The 16,424-nt window shown below is 50.1% G+C and overlaps 1 protein-coding gene across 5 annotated transcripts in view; it reads right to left on the reverse strand.

The window, feature by feature from the left end:
* Nucleotides 1-1,050: 1,050 nt before the first annotated feature.
* CTDSPL (CTD small phosphatase like) overlaps nucleotides 1,051-16,424 on the reverse strand; it is a 115,881-nt gene continuing 100,507 nt past the window's right edge. For 3 of the 5 annotated variants that reach the window (XM_046002818.1, XM_046002815.1, XM_046002813.1), the window contains 5 exons: nucleotides 16,332-16,388; nucleotides 12,872-12,964; nucleotides 9,060-9,245; nucleotides 4,271-4,392; nucleotides 1,051-3,284 (listed from right to left, as the gene is read on the reverse strand). In XM_046002818.1, the coding sequence (XP_045858774.1) occupies nucleotides 3,218-3,284; nucleotides 4,271-4,392; nucleotides 9,060-9,245; nucleotides 12,872-12,964; nucleotides 16,332-16,388 (525 nt within the window). In that variant the 3' untranslated portion in view covers nucleotides 1,051-3,217. The other 2 variants (XM_046002817.1, XM_046002816.1) reach the window with 1 other exon arrangement.

The raw sequence follows: 16,424 nt of genomic DNA on the forward strand, positions 1-16,424 counted from the left end.
TTATCTGAATTAGGGATCACCATGAAGCAACAGTCATGAGTGGTGTGGCCAGGCCCAAGTCTCCGCCATGACTCTCCAGCAGAGGGCCACTTGCTGCCCCTCTCACTTTCACGTACAGAGGGGCTGAGCTGAGGGCAGTGCCTGGAGGATGTCCCGGGGTGAGAAAGCTGTCTCCGGGATCCTCACTCTTTCTGGCCCTTGCCATGCTTCAGCGGGTGATCAGAGCAGCTCAGCCAGCGTGCCATGGGCTCTGGGTTTAGGCACCATACCTCACACACAATGCCAGTGGCTCCTGTGGGCTGGGGTGGGGGACTGCAGTTCTCTCAGGCTGCGGGCTGGCCGCAGCCCGTTGTTGGCAGGGCTGGAATCCGTGGGCCAGGAGAGTAAGCCATGCGGCTTCTGTCTGCGGAGACGCCGCCAGGGGGCCTACCATCGAGCAGGATGGTCTTCCAGCCTCCCCCGGGGTCAAGGTCAGTGGCTCCTGGGATGCTGCGGTCCTGCTCCCATCCACCCCAGCTCCGCAGAAGCGCCCCCCACCCCCACCCCCAAAGCCTCGCGGGGCCGGCGGGAGGCCGTGCAGGTGGAGAGAACAGAGCGCGCATAGAGAGCGGAAAGAGGCGCTAGCGCTGGAGAAGCAGTCCATCCACAAGAGGGCGCAGTTTCACGTGTTTATTTTTGGCAGGAAGGAAATCATTGCAAACCTCTCGACCGGACAATGCTCGCCCTTGGAAACGTGCACATTCCACATGTAGTATTTCCCAAGTAATGCTGGCTTGTTTGTCACATTCAAATGTCCAACAGAAATCCACGACTACGCAGGCACCAGAATCTCCACTACTGGGGGGTGGGGGGGGTGTTAGTCTGCAGAGAAGCTCCCTGGAGAACCGACAGTTACAGACACCATCAGTTTTAGTGAGACAGGAACAGAGGCAGCCGGTAAGAGTTTTGCTCAGGTAACTGCGAGCACTTCAAGCCACCCACCCTCTCGAACCCTGGCATGCCAACTGCCCACTGCAGCACCTTTAAAAGCAGAGGCACAAACGTCACGAGTGTTTGACCATAGAGGGCTGTGTGGTTCTAGATTTTATTAGAGAGCCGTCTTTAAAACGTAGGGTTGTTAAAGCGTTACCAGGTTGTAGGTTTACAGATTTCTTTTTTACACCAGAAGTTCCAATGCTGCAACTGTGACAAGTCAGTGTCATCAGGGCCTTTTTGATTCTCCAAAGTCACCTCATCAAAACAGGAGTGTCAAAGGAGCTTCCCCACCAACCGTCCGCTGTGACAGGCTGCGCTCCTCCTTAGGATACAGATAACACTGTTTACAAACAGCTAACGCATGAAGCCACAGACCAACACATAGGGTTCCAGAGCAATGGAAGACAGGGCAGTGACTACCTCCGGTGGGCCCAGGCACTGCCCCCCACGGCCTGGCCAGAGATGTCACATCATAGGGGCCCAAGTCCATGACCCAAGCTCTCCTGTCCCAGATCTTAATATAAAAAATACTTGTCCGGGAGCCTGTATTTTAACCTGGTACACAAAGGACCAAGAAACTCAGGAGGTTGGTTTTCTCTTTTGGTTGAAGAGTGTGTGCGTGTGTGGGGGGATATTTTGGTAACAGGGGAAGCATATGGCACAGAGAAGTAGCTAATAGGGTTCATTAGGTTTTAAAGCCCACAATTTAATAAAAGGTAATAATTAAAAACAATACCCGTATTTACCTTAAAAAACATAAACCCCAAACATTCATCTCATTTCTTGGCCTTATGTTAGAATTCTATTGCTTCATTTACATGTAGATGATTAAAAATATATAGAGAGATATAGATATTCTGATTATGTACATAAAGCAGAATCAAGGGTTAAAATAAAAATGGCATTTTGGAGTGTGGTCAACTAAGGTGCACAGAATCCAGAAGGCTCGGGGGGAGGGGAGGGAGGGGCTGGCACCCCCCGAGACAGTCTGTGTCTGCAATGGCTGGAACCGGGCTCCATCCCCAACAGTCGTGCAATGGCGCTCGCGGTTTCAGGACTACTAGGTGCAGTGTCTGGCTCAAGCTTGCCAGCGTCTTCACTCCAGCTCTCAGAAGTGGGACACTGTTCCTAGGTTCAAGTCCCCTGAAATACTCTAGAATTTCCGCCCTCTCTGCCCCCTATTCCAGAGAAGACTGTGTGATGCCGGCAGAGAAGAGGGCGGGGGGAGGGTCGAAGGCTGTCCCCAGGGCTGATTTCTGTGTGGATTTCAACACAGGACAGACACTTGACTGCAACATTCAAGAACATTTAAGGCAGTGGGCTCATTAATGACTAGTTTTCCAAATCAAGGTTGAGGGCATGTGCAGATCTGCCACGTGACGCCGTTCTCTGTGGTAATGCCTAGCGTGGGGCTATTTCTGCAGGAACTGGCATGGGGATTACTGGGTTCTGCACACCCAGAATGCTGGGGCACCTGGTTACCCCAAACACTTGTCTTCTGAACGCATGACAGTCCACAGCCTATAGTGCTGTTGGGAGGACGGGACTGGCAGCTGGCTTCATTATTTTGTGAACAAAAGCAGGAGCAAAATTTTACTTCGACCCCCATCTCCAGACTTGTTAGGGCCAGTCGCTCCCACCAGAGCTCTGGCGGAGGCCCAACCCACAGAGGACTAAGGCAATGGTGCCGACACGACAGGGTTCTTTTAAATTATTTTTAAGAGCAATACTTTATAAACTGTCTTGTCAAACAAGGAACATGGCGCTGCTTAGAACAGCTCACTGGGAAAGGCTGCAAAGGAAGCCCCAGCCCAGGGAGGGCACCCTGTCTCTCCCTGACTCAGGGCGATGAGCTCCATCCACATCTGGACAGGTTTCCCCAACCCCGGCTCAGAAGAGGCTGTGCTTCAAAAGAGAAGACCAGGAGTGGACTTGGGCCACATCAGTGCAGTGGCTGGTTGAGGCCACAGGTTCTCAAAGGAGAACAGTCAGCTCATCACGCTATCTGACGATGGCTGCCCTTTAGAATGAACGCCATGCCTGGTGCGCTGGCCCCCATGTCTTTGCTCCCTCCTGAACTCCCATGGCCAGTGCCAGGGAAGGGATACGGTTGGTGCAGTCTGCAGTGGGGGGAGGATTGGGGGGGACACCTACGTTTCTGACCCTGTCCACGTCTGCAGCTTAGCAGTGAGCAGATTCTGAGCATAGGCACAGTGGCAAAGAACAGTGTAACAGCCGCTGGTCAATTCCATTTGGTGGCAGCGCGGTAGCAGCAAAGAAAATTCCCAAACAGCTCCGTGTGTATCCAGCTTTTGGAAAGGAAAAATTTAAAAATCAATCAACAGAATTTTTTTTTTTTTTTTTTTTTAAGATATCCGAGGGTTTTGGAGTTTCTTGGAACTGCTCTACCCAGAACGACAGCCACAGCACGAAAAACGTACAGAAGTATGGCAGTGGTTGAAAGTAGAGGTGACGATGCCACTTTTCAAGGGGAAAGTGTGACCGCAGGACACAACTGTCACCATCCGAAGTAACAGTGACAATATAAAAGTATCTATTGTCTCCTAAAGTGTCGAGCTGCATGACCGCAGGTACATTCCAAACTGGGTATGTAATGAACCGAGACATTGCCACGGTCGCCGAGGCTCCTTGCGGGAGCCTGGTCCTGCAGCGCGCCACCGGGCGTCAGAGCACGCACACCTGCTGGGAGACTGGCTTCTAGGACTCACCTCCATCCCTCGCCACCCGCCCACCCCAGGTTCTAAAAAATTGTCATATTCATTTTTTTTAGAGAATCTTAAGACAATAAAAGACTAAAAGATGTCTGGAAATATGTTGTGTAGAAAAATTAACTCTCAGCTTAAAATAACATTCAAAAAGGCACTTCATCCTGAAGGAAAGAGATTCTGAGTTGGGTCAGCTGCTCCGAGCTGGGATAGAAAGGGACAGGTTGTCTACTTGGAGGAGGGGGCCAAGGGGGGCCAGTTGAAAGGAAGTTCTGATAGATCTCAAGCTTTTTTTCTCCCCCCTCCCCATTTTTATCCTTTTTGGTATGTTTTAAGAAAAGCAAATCCAGTAAAATGCATGTCCCTTTATGAAATTGGTTAAAAGAGTTCATTTTAAAATAGTTGTTTCTGTTCTTAAAAAAGCAACCAGGTAGGTATGGCCACATGGCCCTCGTGGCCTGGAGCAAGGAGTGTCCCCACTGGGCGCTCCCAGGGAGCTGCGGCCGGGTGGGCCCCGAGGCCGGCGGCTGCAGGGCGCACGGGCGGGAGGCATCGGAGGCCGGCGCTACCTGCTGCAGAGTCTGTGCAGCATGTTGTACACGTCGTCTTCCCGGCTCAGGCCCTCAAAGAAGGGGATGAGGTCCAGCAACTCTGTGTCCGTCATGTCATCGAACCAGGACTGCACGGGCACCTGGAAGACAGCATGTGGAGCGGGCAGCAGAACCGCACCCGGTGCAGTGGGGCAGGGGCAGCTCCTAGCCTGACTGGGCCCCCCGCACTGTTAGTCTTTTCCTTGGTAAGGAGGACAGGTATCTAAAAACCGTCATCATCATCATCATCATCATCATCATCATCATCTGGTTTTCCCATCCCAGCTAAGGCCGTTCCAAAGCTCCCTGGTTTGAGAGGAAGGTAAAGTTCAGTGCATTTGCTTTTTAAGTGAAGTCTAACTGCTAGTTTGCATGCATTTGCTTGCTTTAATTTCCTGCCTCAGGAAAGGTGGCCAGAGTGCTGAATATAGGAGAGCTAGCCTTGCTACCTGTCTATTTCAAAGGCTCTTCCATTGTATCCAAGCAGCTCCTTACACCTCACCCAGAGCCAGAGGTCACCTGCCTGCCAGCTACTAACACCAGGGAGCCCCCAAACAGGGCCAGGAAAGCTTTCACTTGGGGTTGACGGGCCATGCTGCATGGCAAAGGGAGGTGGGGAATTTCCTCCCATCCTTAGCAGTGAGCAGTTAAAAGCATAAATACAACATTTCAGGACAGTCTGAGCCATGGGAACGGACAGGATTTACACATAGTTTTAGAGGGTAGGAAGGGGTGGCAATGGGTGGTAGCCAGGGGTGCAAAAGAAGGGATGTAAAAAGTCTGCCGGGCGCCTGGGTGGCTCAGTCAGTTAAGCATCTGCCTTCGGCTCAGGTCATGATCCTGGGGTTCTAGGATTGAGTCCGCAACTGGCTCCTTGCTCAGCAGGGAGTCTGTTTCTCCCTCTCCCTCTGTCTGCAGCTCTGCCTCTGCCTACTTCTCTTCTCTCTCTGACAAATAAATAAGTAAATACAAAAATTTTAAAAAAGTTTGGGGAAGGGGCGCCTGGGTGGCTCAGTGGGTTAAAGCCTCTGCTTTCAGCTCAGGTCATGATCTCAGGGTCCTGGGATCGAGCCCCACATCGGGCTCTCTGCTCAGCGGGGAGCCCGCTTCCTCCTCTCTCTCTGCCTGCCTCTCTGCCTGCTTGTGCTCTCTCTCTCTCTCTCAAATAAATGAATAAATAAAATCTTAAAAAAAAAGTTTGGGGAAAATCAAAGGAGTTCAAAAGGAGTATTTTGGGGCCCTTTTATAAATCTAAAGACTGCTCAGAAACAAAACAATTCACTGTATAATTTAAAAATATAAATAAGGTAAGGATTAACAAAAAAAAATAATGACTACTCCTACGGGAAGGGCAGGAGTGAGGGAGAGGGCAGACATGGACACAAGACTTCTCTAAACCCATTTCTGTTCGTAGTTTTGGTGTTGGACTCATGGAAATATGTTACATAATTGCAAAAAAATTAAACAATTAAGGGACACCTGGGTGGCTCAGTCTTTAAGTGTCTGCCTTCAGCTCAGGTCATGATCTCAGGGTCCTGGAATCGAGCCCCACATCGGGTTCTCTGCTTAGCGGGAAGCCTGCTTCTCCCTCTCATACTCCCCCTGCTTGTGTTCCCTCTCTTGCTGAGTCTCTGTCAAATAAATAAAATCTTTAAAAAATTAAACAATTAAGAAAAGAAAGCAATAAAAAAAATGAACCAAAGTTAATATAAAGTTGGTGACATAGCCACACAGAGAATTACTTCAAGTGACTTAAAACATAGCGTTCTGCCTGTACATTTCTCCATAAAAATCCTACATGTATGAATTGTCTTAGTAGTAGTAATAATGTTAGTACTGCTTTTGGAAACTTAAACATGTACTACAGACTAAGTCAAATAGGTAATGATGTTAATATATTTAGGAACCAAGAGTTTCAGCACAAGAAGAGATACAAATACCAAAAAAAAAAAAAAAAAAGAAATTAAATAAAAACTGTTTTAACACTGAATTATAAAAAACCAATATGAATTCATGATTTAATTTTAATTCTAAAAATATGTATATTTTAGGTCTGTCCAGTATAAAGGGCTGGAAGCAACGGATACCTCAGGAACAATGAGAATCCACTCAGACTGTGGTCTCTAAATACCATTTCCACTAACAGGAATCAGGCTCCATAGGAAAGTGGGTGATTCCAGGGCTGAGGCAAGAAAGGGACAAGAAGAGCCTGGAATACCTTGTTGCACCAGAAAACAGGAAGTGTTCAAAGACTACTGTTACATGAAGGGATGTCTGCTATCCGAAGGTGAACGTTTCAGCATCCAAAAGAGTAACACATGGATTAAATTATAACAATAAGGGGCGCCTGGGTGGCTCAGTGGGTTAAGCCGCTGCCTTCGGCTCAGGTCATGATCTCAGGTCCTGGGATCGAGTCCCGCATCGGGTTCTCTGCTCAGCAGGGAGCCTGCTTCCCTCTCTCTCTCTCTCTCTCTCTCTCTCTCTGCCTGCCTCTCTGTCTACTTGTGGTCTCTCTCTGTCAAATTAAAAAAAAAATTTTATAAAAAAAAAATTGTAACAATAAAAAAATCCATGAGTTCATATTAATACCTACAAGAAATTCCCTGTCTACTTTTGGAAGTTGCTAGAGCACCACCTCATTACTCTGAAGACTGAAGAATTAAAGACAAAGAACCAAGACTTTACCTTGACATCCTGATTCAAACATTCAAACTGAATTTAGGATAATCAGGTAGTCAATGAGGACAAGTTTCATTTAAAAGAAATAGAGTTCCAGCCAATAAATGTGGAAAGAATGATAGAATTTAGAAATCACCATTTCGTAGTTCTTAATGAAATACTTGATGGAGGCAATGATCATCAGCAGCTTCACATTTTTAGGTAAAACGACAATAGGGAATTTGCAAACAGATGATACAGGCTAACAACATCTGAATCCAAAGACCGACTTAAAATCTTTAAAGGGCACCTGGGTGGCTTAGTTGGTTAGGCATCCAACTCTTGATCTCAAAACTCAGCTCAGGTCTTGATCTTGGGGTTGTGAGTTCGAGCCCCACATTGGGCTCTACACTGGGCATGGAGCCTACTTAATAATAATAATAATAATAAAAGTAAAATCTTTAAAAGTGGGACAGCCTGACATTACGTGCCTCTTGATGTGATACCACGATAAGTATACAATATCACCTATGGCATATTCTTGAAAAAACTGAAAAACTTGAAAAATTGAACCTGCCTTTAACCAAGTAGTATGATCTAACTACTTGTTTAAAGGAAATATGGTAGGGGCACCTGGGTGGCTCAGTGGGTTAAAGCCTCTGCCTTTGGCTCAGGTCATGATCTCAGGGTCCTGGGATTGAGCCCCGCATCAGGCTCTCTGTTCAGCGGGGAGCCTGTTTCCTCCTTTCTCTCTGACTACCTCTCTGCCTATTTGAGATCTCTGTCAAATAAATAAATAAATAAATAAATAAGGGGAATATGGCAGATATAAAAACAAAGTAAAACACCACCATGTGGCTGCAACTAGACAGAGCCAGGAGAGAGGAAATTTCTACAAGACAAATAACCAGAATTCTTCGACAAGTAAATAGGATGGAAGAAAAAGGCAGAGGGGAGGGGGAATTGTTAAGATTACACAAGAATTACGAGACACATTATTAACCAGAGCAGTGATTGGACCTTGTCTGATACTGAGTCAAACAATCCAAATGCAGGACAACATTCTGAGATGACGGGAAAACATGAACACAGTCTGGATGGTGGAAAATATTAAGAAGCTGTTAGTTCCGTCAGATGTGATAATGGAACTGTGATCACATTAAGAAGTAATCCTTATCTGTTAGAGACGCATGACAAAATGCATTATGCTGAATTTGATTAACTCACTAAAATGAACATGTTTAAATATAATAAATTTGGAGTGTTTACTCAAGTAATCGTTAGGCACTAACTAAATAAATCTAGCTTGATCTCGGCTTTCTGCTATAAGTGGAGCCACAGAGTTCTGGCTTCAAGGAAAGAACCCTGGGGAAGCCTGTGTTGAGGCTGAGAACCCCAGGGAGGAAGCCTCCCGTGCAGGGTGGGCTGCCTGAGCTGAGAGCCAACATGCCGGTGCTGCGAGGGCTCTGCTGTCACCCGCGGGCCTGGCTGGCCCCTCGTCCCCTGGAAGCGTGGGCTGGGAAGCGGGATGGCATCTCTTGTTTAGCGAGTCATGCTGTACCCAGGGAGCGGGCACTAAGGGCTGCCACGTTCTAGGGAGTTTTATGTAGGAAATGTTCTCACTGTATACCTTTAAGGAATCACTATGAGGTGGAAAAGCCGGGCAGGCTTGTCTGAAGGCCTTAACTGAGATTTTTTATTTGTTCTTGTTTAAGAACTTTTGCTGAAGAGATCATCCAGGCCTTCTGAGTCTATAGGAGACATGAAGCCAGCTCCAGGAGGTTACTGACGGTGCCCTTCTCAGGAACAGTATGAAAATTGCTAAGATCCAGGCTCCCTGAGCACTTACCCAATGCAGACAGCGTTCTAAGTGCTTTTCACTCCCACGCTCAGTCCTCCAAGCATCCTACGGGTCAGCATCCCCAGAATTCCCATTTGATGGACAAGGTAACTGAGGCTCGGCGAGGTTAAATAACTCAGTCAGTGCCAAGTACCTGCTAAGTGCCAGAGCTGGGGCCCCCCAGGGAAGGCCAAGAAAGCCGGCACAGGTGCTGGAGGGCACAAACGTGGCCTGGATGGGGCCCTGCGCTCTCTCCCCCGGGCCACTTACTGCATTCTCCGGATGGAAGATGTACGAGGCAGGGGAATTGTCCACAATGATCACTTTGCTCAGCTCCCGGCCCAAGCGACTCAGGTCTTTCACGTAGTTCCCGCGATGGAAGACGCATGATTCTCTGAAGAGCCGGGCCCGGAACACGCCCCAGCGGTCCAACAGGTCAGCCACGGGATCTGCGTACTGAAAAGCGGGTTGCAGTGAAGACTAGGCACCCGAAAGAGCCCAGAAACCCTGAGCTACTAGAGCAAGTATTACTTGCATTACTTTTCTAGAAAGGGATTTAAGTAACTGGATGTGTTTTAGGAACCTGGCTCTTTTCCTTTCATGCGTGCAGGATACCCTGGATTCTTCCATGTCTAATCCATGTCTCTCATGTCTAATCAATCAGAAACTCTTGGCAGTTCTGTCTCCAAGACTACCTTGAATCCACCTGCCCCTCTGTGTAACTGGCACTGCCCTGATCCCAACCTGTGTAACCTCTGCCTGGGGCGGCGGCGTGAGCCTCCCAAAGAGCCCCCCACATCCCCATGCATCTCCTTCGCAGCCCCTACCACTGCCTGTGTCAGAGTGGCCACTGGAAAACATGTTCCATCAGAGCATTCCCCTGCTTACAACCTCCACTCTAGACCTGCGGCCCCTGGAGGGAGGCCCGCCATACCCCACACAGCGGCAGCTACATGATTTCTGCCACCTCCCTGCTCCAGCCCGTCACCTGCGCCACACTGGCTGACCACGGTCAGAGCCTCAGCACCCGTGTTCCCTCCCCACAGAACATGCACTCTTCAGATCTCCACAGGAGCCTCTCCTTCTGCCTCTTTGCCTTTCAGTCTTGGCTTCCCCAGCCACCCGTCTGGAGCACCCGCCTGTCCCTCCCTTCCTGGCTCCTACTGCCTCACAGTGGTCTCCTTCACAAGCTCCCTCACCAGCCCTGGGGATTATGGATTTGCTCTTCCCTGGTCGGGGTGCAGGCCTTGTCTGTCGTGCTCACCATGATGTCCCTGGCACCCTGCACAGTGCCCGCCTCATGGTGGGGGCTCAGGAAATACTAGTTTCATCCCTGAATGAGTGAGTAGACTTTGAATCTGGCTCATATGGTATGAGGCCACATGGCCCCCTATGGGTGCTTGGGGCAGCGGGGCCAGGCCAGCCCCTGCCAGTCACAGGACATTATCAGACTCCCACTTCCCTTTCCGTGGAATCCAGGAGTTTTATGAGTGTGAGCCCAGCTCACAGTTGGGGCTAATCCTGCTTGGTCCTCAGAGCCTGGGGGAATTTTCCCAAATCAGGCTAAACAGGATAAAGAAATAAGGGCGTCATCCTTGAGGGGAAAAACCTTCATAAATGAAAATGTCTAAAAGACTGGGCTGCCCTGAGTGGCTGGGGCTGGAGATAAAAGAGTGGCAGTTCCAAGGCCCACATGAGGCCACGCTTCAGCACCAAGACCAGCACAGCCAGGTGTTACCAGGGCCCAGCAATTCTGCCAGGGAGGCAGGAAGCCCCTGAGGCTGGGGTGCTGGGAAGGCCAGCAGTGTCCAAGAGCAGAGCGAAGCCAGCACGCTGTAGGATGCAGGGCCACGGGGCTACAGGCAGCAGCTCCGACTCTGTGGGAATGTCCTCCTTTCCCTGGAGACAGCCTGAGGGGCAGAGTCCGGGAGCAGCCTATATTTTCCTGCTGACCAGGTGGGCACTGCAGTTATCAGCTGGTAAGGGCAGCCAAGTGTCTTGTGGGTGCTAGGGCTGACTCTAGATGGAAATGGTGATTAATTTCCCCAGAATTACTGATACTGGTGGTGGCATACATCCTTCAAGCAATGTCTGAGTCTGGGGGCTCTAAGCCTTGGAGATGAATGTGGGGAATGTCAGCTTCATGAGGGCAAGGGCTTTGTCTCTTGTTCTCTGCTGCATCCCCAGTGCCCAGGACAGAGCCCAACATATAGTAGGCACTAAATAAGTATTTGCTGGGTGAATCCATCCATAAAGGAAATCAAGATGAGGAAGCAGACATCGAAGGGCTCTGACAGTCAGCGGAGGGTTCCCGTGGGCTCCTGGGCGGTGGGCCAATATGGCAGTGCTGGCTGGGAGCTGAGCCCAGAGCCAAGAACTGGGGAGTGCCCACCTGTCCACAGGGAGGAAAGGGCTGGAAGCCTTCACCTGGGAGCTGATGCAGCTGAGCCAGGCTAGAGCAGCACTGAGAGAAGGGATGCAGAGACAGATGGAGGCACAGGTGGGAGCAGGCCAGGAAGGGAGACTGCACAAGGATGCTTAAGTGAGTGCTGGGGACAATGCCAAGCAAGAATGTTTCAACTCTGCCAACCTACCCCTGATGCAGCAGTCCCCAATCCCACCAACTCTCCATCTCCCCTGAGCGGGTGTAATCGTCCTGTTTGTTACTTCCTTACCTGTCACTTCAGGTTCCTCGGCACCCCAGGGCACTGCTAGGAGAGTCATCTCCCCTACAGCACTATTGCTCTCGGTGCCACTCATGGGAAAGAGTGCCCATGGGAAGCCCCTTCCCTGAGGCCATGCTCTTTTTAGTGTGCAAAAGTAAGGCCTAGGTTATAGATTTGTGTTCTCTACCAGCTCATGCTTCAAGGCCTGGCAATGAGCCTGGCAGAATGTTGTACAGGTGGGGTTCTCTCTCAACTCAGCCATGACTGAGAGATGGCCCAAACTGGGAATGCCCAGTCTGGCAAAGCGGGGTACCTGGGAACCTGGTCAGAGTCCTCAGCATGCAGAGGAGAAGGGAGCTGTCCAGAGCCAGGAATTGTTGGGGGTGGGGGGAACTGCATGTGAGTCCTTGCAGCAGGTCTGGAGATGAGCAGTTGGCTAACTTGGGCCCTGCAAAGCTCATGTCTGGGGCTACTTCAGAGTCCTGCAGCTGCCCACAGAGACACTGGTGGTGCCCCCCACAAATGGATGGTGTTGGCCCCATCAGACTCGGGATTTGAGAGATGATCATGGCAAGGATTCCTCCGAGGAGTGTGGACCTACCCTCTCCCCCCTTGGCTCAGCACATCTGTGAAAGGGTAGACATAACCAGATTGGGGGGGGTGTCCTTTAACAGTAGGAGACAGCAAAGAAACCACTCCATGTGATTACAGCCAGTGTGGATGTGGGGTCAAAGGTTCATGCTGAGCTACAAGGGCAGACCATGTCATCATTAATAATTATGATAACTAAACAAAGAACATCAGGAGCTCTTAGCACGTGGCAGGACCGGCGAGGCACAGCGAACACGGCAGGGGCTCGGATGAAGACTTGCTGCACAGAAGTCAGGCACTGTGCTATGCCTGTCACTTGCGTTATTTCATTTGATCCACTCCACGAAGTAGAGGGAATTATCCCTAATTTCTAGAAGACCCGAAGTCAAGAGACTTGAAGTCCTTTGCCCGAGCTCCCACTAGGGCAGGCAGAAGCCTCCTCCGGCCTGTGTATGAGGCTGAATCTTGGACACTTGTCCTTCCCCAAACCTGTGTAAGCTAATGAAGGACACACAGGCTTGAGGCTGCCAGTCAGCAGATAAGATGCAGATGCCCCGTCAGTGACACTGGACACATTCGTGATATCCTAGTCTGCGGACATCCAGCTCGAGGCGGCTGCCTGCTCAGCTTTGTGGGGCATTTGTTCCAAGGGCTCCCGGTCACCATGGCAACCCAGAAGCCTTTCAGGCTGGTACTGCGCACATGGCCTGCATCCATCCCATCTGGGATGGGAATCTGTCACCATAGAAACCACTTCCCCTCCCTTACCAGACAGCGGGTCAGGGTGAAGTGGCTGGGGGGCGTCCAGCTGGGAGTGGGACATACCTTGGCCAGGCTGGCAGTAAAGAGCACACACTCGAAGAGCTGCCCCATCCTCTGGAGGAACTCATCCACATGGGGCCGCTTGAGCACGTACACCTGCAACGGCAGCAAACAGCAAGCCGGTCAGTCGTGGCAGCTGCTGGGGGTCGCTGAGGGCCAACACCCACGTAGAAGAATTCCTGAAAAGGCAAGTGCTTCCTGTTCCCAGCTCTGTTTGTGGCACGGAGACCCCAACTGAATGAGCAGAGATTGCACTTCGGGCCACACTTCTCGGATGGGGCTCCAGGTCTGAGTTTGGCACAGACACTCCTCCCAGGGGAGGAAGGGAAGCTGACCGTGGTACTGCGGGTCTTGGGGATTTTCCGAACCAGTGAGTGGAAGGGGTGTGCCATGTTTGTGTGAAAGGACTCATTCTCTCACATGTGTTTCTTGGCATGTGTTCTCAGTCAGGCCCTACATGGACATAGGCCAGGGTCTGGGGCCTGTCCTTTAGGAGGTCCAGGCCTGGCCCATTGCCCGGAAGTGCTGGGATTGCTCCGGCTGCCACCTCCTAACCCTTGCCTGGAGCACCTCCCTTGCTCGGCAGGCCTGGGGTCGGAGAGCAGGCCCAGCAAAGCTGTAAGAAGAACCTTCCTGGGAAGCTGTCCACTTGACTCCCACAAAGGTTACTCTGCTTGGTACAGAAACAGATGTCAGGGGATGTGAAGCCGGCCTACTCCCAGGCCCACAGTCAGCCATCAGAAGGGGCCTCCAAGCAGGGCGGGGGGGCAAAGAGCGGGCTTTCTTAGAGTGGCTGCTGGGCTCTATGCTCCTGCCTGGGGAATGTGAACCAATCTGAGGAGACTAGGGAGATGGGAGAGAAGGGAAAGCTGGTGAGAGAAGATAGGGAAGGTGGGAGGAGAGAAGAACTAATTAAAACTTGAATAAATTCCATTTGAAATTAGCCACTTCCCTAAAATAATTCAAACTTATTAAAATTCAATTCAGCTCATATTCACTGAGCCCCAGTTCTGTGCTCAGTCTGAAGAAGTTACAAAAATGAACAAAACACAGGTCTTGCCCGTGAAGAGCTCACAGTCTAGAGCAGATATAAATAAAAACAAATCATGATAGGCATGCAATGGAAGTTGTAGTACGGGGATATATTAAGGACAATTAACTCCCCTCTCAAGGGGAAGGAATCACAGAAGGTAATATCTGGCCTGGACTTTGAGGGATGAACAGGAGTTCACCAGGCTGATGAGGATGAGAAGTCAGCGTCCAGGCAGAGCGAAGGGTATGAGCATGAGACTCGGCCTGAAAAAACCCCGGTGTCAGAGCACAGCTGAGCCCTTCATGACCAGCCCTTTAGAGGAGATGGGGGATAGGAGAAGCGGCTGAAGAGCAAGTGTGAAAGGCAGGTGCGGGGGAGTACGCGTGGGGCCGTGAATGGCAGATGTTGCCGGCTGTCTATCCCATGGATTCACGGAAGGGAGGCGGGCTCTGTACCGCACAGAGAATGCGTTCTGTGCACTGCACGGGAATTCTGCACAGAGCCAGGGTTCGGTGGGAACTTGGGCCAACTGAAAGAGGAGGACAAGCACAGTCTGTGGCCAAGGGTGCAGTGAGGGGCCGGAGGAGCAGGATGGCCCGGGGTGAGTGCCAACAGGGCTGTGAGGAGCTGGGAGGCTAGGTGGGGGTGAGGGCTTGTGGCTGTAGTAGCTCCAGGCCCCCACTTTGCCCAGGAGACTCCTCGATGCCAGGGAGTGGGTATGGCCTGTGGTCCTCAGTCTCCTTGGGAATAGTGCCTGGAAAGCAAACTTTGCTACATGAAAATGGCAGGAGACTGATTTGGGAACTCTGGTTGTTGGTGCCTCTGGCAGAGAGGAAGGTCCTGGGCCCGGATGCCGGCGTCCAGGCCCGCGTCCGCGTGCAAGTAACCGAGAATAGGCCCATTGGGACCTGCACAGCCTATCCTGGATTACTTGAACGAGGCCACGGCCTTCGCCAGGGCCTTGGTCCTCCTCTTGGCGCCTGTGGCTTCATTCCCTCAGGAGAGAGAGTTTCTTACCCCAGTCTTGGGGCCCTGGAGTATCTACCACCTTATGAATCATAGCGCAGTCTGGAGGGAGGCTGGGGGAGCTGGGCTGGCTCCTTCGAGAATGGGCTGGCCAGGGCATTGCCGTGCTGGTAGGCAGCCTCTCCTTTGTCTCATTACGTTGTAGCGGAAGCCAAGATAATAAATGAAGCCCTAACTGCTTCTCAGATGCTGAGTTAATTCAGCTGATGCTTTTGCAAATGTTAAATGCCCAAGTGCCTGCCTTTTGGCTCCCTGATGGCTTTTAGAAGCACGAAATGTGGAGACACTAGGGATAAGCTGCCTTTCTCAGGGTCAGCTTCCTGGCAAGATTGCCTGGAAGGGGAGGGAAGGGACTAGAGCATCAGGTAAAGAGCCATGGGCCAGGAGGCAAAAGACTAGAAGTCTCATTTTAATTCTTCTCATTGTATGACCTTGAGCCAACTCTTTCTCTGGCTGAGCCTCTGTTTCCCCATCTGGACAATAAGGTGGCTGGGCCAGCTGATTTCCAAGTCATCACCAACTCTGACACCGTGTCCTCAAAGGCCAAAGAGATGACTGGCATCATTAAGAAAAGATATCCTTTTAAAATGGCTCATGCACCAAGAGAGATTTTCCCTCCTGGGATATAAACATATCAGGCCAGAAACTGCCCCTTAAGACCCTGGGGTTGACAAGGAAGATGGTCAGACCATCCCTGTGGAAAACCTGACAAAAATCTCCCCCACTCCTCAACCTCCAAGGCTAGTTTTCCTACAATGTTCCAATATGTTCATAAATGAAGCTATTCCTGGAGAACCATCATGCAGATAAGGAGAAAAAAAAATATCAGAACAAAGATGCATGCCAATTAACTAGGGCATCTTTATTCAAATTTGCCTTTGGATCTGAAAACACACCCTTCCCTCTTCATCCTCTGGGTTGGGATGTTGCTAAAGATTCACTGGAGAACACGATGTGGGAGTGAAAAGATCAGTCTGGAGTGGCTGGCATTGGAAATGAACACCCTTTCCCAAGATTCGCCCATAAATGGGTGACTTGTGACATTTTCCTGTTGCCTGCTAGGAGAGTATCCAAGAGCACTTACATGAGGAAGTTAATTAGACCATCAAGCCAGGCCAGCGGGGGATATGGGCACTTCTAAAAGTCTGAATCAAATCAAAGAACTATTTGAACTTGCAACCACATCTAATATCTACAGATTTTAGTTTCCCTTATGAACTCAGTATAAAAGAAATTCATCTGAGTGAAAAAAGCAGAAAACCATTGTATTTATTTTACAAAGCCTGCTCCCTTTTGATTCAGTCATAAAATTATTGATGAAATGGGAATTTAAGAGTAAGTTCACAGGAAATGTAATTACTAAAAAATGCTAATTGCAACTCAGATTTAGCTTTGATTTCTTACCTGATGTATAGTTCCATCGATTTCAACCGGAACAATAAAATCAGCATTACTAATAGGCTAGAGAGAAAAGAAATGATAATTACTACATCTGAA

The sequence above is a fragment of the Meles meles genome, chromosome 4 (genome assembly GCF_922984935.1).
Source record: "Meles meles chromosome 4, mMelMel3.1 paternal haplotype, whole genome shotgun sequence".
NCBI classification, from domain to species: Eukaryota; Metazoa; Chordata; class Mammalia; order Carnivora; family Mustelidae; genus Meles; species Meles meles.